The sequence below is a fragment of the Salvia splendens genome, chromosome 13 (assembly GCF_004379255.2).
Source record: "Salvia splendens isolate huo1 chromosome 13, SspV2, whole genome shotgun sequence".
Lineage (NCBI taxonomy): Eukaryota > Viridiplantae > Streptophyta > Magnoliopsida > Lamiales > Lamiaceae > Salvia > Salvia splendens.
The window spans coordinates 34759386-34762980 of NC_056044.1; the positions used below are offsets into that span (position 1 = coordinate 34759386).

Here is a 3595-nt window from a genome sequence, read left to right on the forward strand (position 1 = left end):
CAGTCATTTGAATTTTTATGACATAAAATTTCAGTTATTGTCATCATGACTAGGACTCACATGATCATGTGGTGTGTAATCATATTAATAAAACATTAATTATATCTCATTTAATTTATTTATTTTATTCCTGTTGCATGCATCCCTTTTCATTTCATATTTCCCTTTCATTACTAATGCGATGTGGCGTTATTTGTTGATTTAAGAGACTCGTGAGTCGTGACTGATAATATATTATATGAATTTGAATTAAAACAATAATTTGTAAATCGATACATGGGTTTTCTAGAAAATACATTTGTATATAAAGAGCTTAGATTTTTGAACATCTCCAAAAAAATGTAAAGCATCTATTGTGATTGGAACTGTTGAAATTTCTTCACTCTTTTAGTGTAGACATAATAAATATGGATTCAAATAACATCTCATCTCATAGTAAGAAGTGGACATCTTTAAGCATGTTTAAGCTCAATTAATACATGTGAGCATTCATCTCATAAAAATGGGAAGAATCATTGCATGTTCACAGAGGTTACATTGTTTTTCTGTAGTTGAGATTGCATCATGCAGGTTAGAAAAACAGATAATAGTAACAATAATGAATGAATTAGATTCCTAAAATTACAAAACAAAAAATAAAAATAAAATTGGAAAAAGCTGAGCCACTGCAGATGATATAATAAATTTTGTTCTGAGCAGCCAACACTCTCCCATATTTTGTCATTTTATTTTTCTTCATCTCTATCTGCCATTTCTTCAGATTTTTTGGCCAATTGTTGCACCTATTTATTCCACAGCCAGGCAAACTGTGACATATAATATCATTTCACAAACTGTATAATCCAAAAGCAATAATATAATCCCAAATTGTAAATCAGCAATATTCAAAGAAAAGTAGCATATAAATTACTATTTCATCTAATGATTCCATAAGTTATCTCACATGGTCACACTTTGAAACATGTGATTCAAAGATTCTTTCCTCTGATCTGATTCCTTCTTTATTGTATTAACTAACTATATAAAGGTAACAAGCATGCTGTTAAGATCAAATTATTTTCATGCTAAGTTCATATAGTACTATTTATAATTAGCTATATAATAAATAAAATTAGTAAAGAACTAATTTTTTTTGCTTAGCCCCAGATAAATTACGGGTAAATATAATTAACTAAGAGTAATAATTTAAATGGGCCAAAATAGAGAAATATATACCTGCATTAGGAGGAGCAATAGATGTGGGCTTAGAAATGAGAGCTGGGACAGTTGGAATTGGGCCTGCGGCAGTTGGACAGTATAAATGGGTAGGGAGGCCCATTGTCTGTGATTGGTGGAAATGGTAGTAAGGGTACATCGGCATCAGTGCACCCGCACCCACCATAGCCTGCCCTGGGTATACTTGACCGAAATGCCCATTCATGTAGGACCCACCAGTAAATCCCACCTTCTGCTGAATAAAAATATAAACAAAATAGTATTTATTAGTATTATTTTTCAAATCATAAAAATGATAAAAAAAAGGAAAATGGTTCATTACAATAGTAATTTTTCAATAATAAATGTATTTTTAGTATAAAGATATTAATGATAATGTAAATATAACCAACCATTATGATTTTATTGCTTCCCAAATACGTAATTTAAGTAAATATCGATTGCTTATAACAGAGATATATCATGATAATAGATCAAAATAAATATACAAATATTTGCACAAAATTTTCTATTTTAAAGAGTAGATCTATATTTTTTTTCTTTCCCAAACTGTGTTTCATATGCAAAAGGTAATTACAAAAGCCCATGCTTTACTATTATTACTGTAAAAATACAATGCAAAAGCCTGTCAACTTATTGAGTATATATAACAGAGATCTTATTATTATTATTATTATTATTATTATTATTATTATTATTATTATTATTATTATTATTATTATTATTATTATTATTATTATTATTATTATTATTAAAACAATAATATCAAAATCAAGTTAATATATTTCTCAAATCAATATCCGAGATTTACTTTACCTAATTACAAAAATTTGAGAATAATGAACGAGCATACGATATGTAAAAAAGCACTATAAAAACTGAATTTTAACGACTGGATCTAACATTTATTATAAATAGCAAAATAGTATCTAAATATTCAAAAATATTTATTTTTAATGAAAAAATTACGTACATGATTATAGTTCATGTCAGCTGGTGTAATGTAGGTTGGTGAGTATCCATAGATAGGAACAGCTTGGTGGTGGTGGTGGAAAGGCGCCGCCGCAGCCGGCGTCGCCGTCGGATAATACCACTGCACATGATTCTGCGGCTGCGGCGGCGGAGGCGGAGTTGATGCTGCGGCTCTCGGTCCAACATTCACACCTAATAATAAAATCGAAATTCACAAAATCAAAATTGAAATTGATAAAATTCGGAATTGAAGTCTAAAAAAAGAGGAAAAGTTAAGTTACCTTGCTGAGGAGGCGGATTGGCGGCGGCGGTGGAGGAGGACCTAGGGCGGCGCGCGCCGAGGACGGCGAGGTTGCAGTTGGCGCGGCGGCCGTTGATGATCGGAGTGGCGTCCTCGCACGCTTTCTTCGCCGCATTGGCGTCCTTGAACGTGACCTAGAAATGAGGGGAAATTAGATGAAATCAGAAATTGCGATTCCGATCGGAATTCGAGGCGATCGGTTAAAATTGAAATTGATGGATGCGGCGGCGGAGCTTACGAAGCCGTAGCCCTTGGATCGGCCGGTGAGCTTGTCGGAGATGATGACGGCTTCGAGAATGTCTCCGTATTTCTCGAAGTGGTCTTTCATGGCTTCCTTGGGGGTTTCCCAGGCCAGGCCGCCGACGAAGACTTTGGTGAGGGAGGTGTCGGCGGAGGAGTTAGGAGAGGCGGCGGTCATCATTGTCATTGGTGGATTAAATTACTGCGGCGGCGGAGGAGGTGGTGGAAGAGGAGGAGGAGGAGGAGGAGGAGAAGAGGTGGTGAGGAAGGAGAAATATAAGTAGTGTGGAGAGGGTTGTAGGGATATATGAGAATATAATAAAGGAGAGTGACGGAGGGGCAAACATATGGATTTTGGGTTGAGGCCAACATGAATACTTGAATGCTCTCATGGATTAAGAATATTGGAAATATTACTGTTAGTCTACAATATTTTTATTATTTTGTAATTGTGATACTACTAATTATTTATTCTTATTGTAGTAATAGTATATTTTATTGTATATATTTTATCTTGATGAAGTTGTGTGTATAATTTAGGCTTGTACGACGGAGCGATGCTTTTGGCTGGTATTTTCGTTTGTCTAACTACTATCTTTACTTACCGGATATGAGATTCGTTTACTAGAAATTGAAAACCTAAAACCTAAACATTGTACGTAATTGCTAATTAATTGTGTGGGCTCTCCCCCTTTCTTTCTCATGCATTCAAAGAGTGTTTTTGTAATTGCGATTTACAAAATACTACAACTATTGCATTGCAGTAACTATTTATTTATCTTATCCTGAGAAAAGTTTAGGAAGAATGAATTTAGGTTTTTGGACAAAATGCATTTTTTGATTGATGGTATTAATTATATAAGTATG

General features: G+C 33.9%; 1 protein-coding gene across 1 annotated transcript; it reads right to left on the minus strand.

The window, feature by feature from the left end:
* Positions 1–747: 747 nt before the first annotated feature.
* LOC121761577 (probable RNA-binding protein ARP1) lies at positions 748–2944 on the minus strand. The gene is made up of 5 exons (XM_042157213.1): positions 2727–2944; positions 2469–2622; positions 2189–2379; positions 1216–1447; positions 748–806 (listed from the first exon to the last, which is right to left on the minus strand). The coding sequence occupies exons 1-5, from the start codon at positions 2913–2915 to the stop codon at positions 787–789; spliced, it is 786 nt and encodes a 261-aa protein (XP_042013147.1). The 5' UTR covers positions 2916–2944; the 3' UTR covers positions 748–786.
* Positions 2945–3595: the final 651 nt, after the last annotated feature.

What these genes read in the sequence shown, in the direction of transcription:
- LOC121761577 (XM_042157213.1), bottom strand. Translation starts at nt 2,915, where the DNA reads ATGACAATGATGACCGCCGCCTCTCCTAACTCCTCCGCCGACACCTCC. An exon ending in GATCCAAGGGCTACGGCTTC is followed by an intron (nt 2,623 to 2,726) that starts GTAAGCTCCGCC and finishes CCTCATTTCTAG; the next exon opens with GTCACGTTCAAGGACGCCAA. An exon ending in CAATCCGCCTCCTCAGCAAG is followed by an intron (nt 2,380 to 2,468) that starts GTAACTTAACTT and finishes TTTTATTATTAG; the next exon opens with GTGTGAATGTTGGACCGAGA.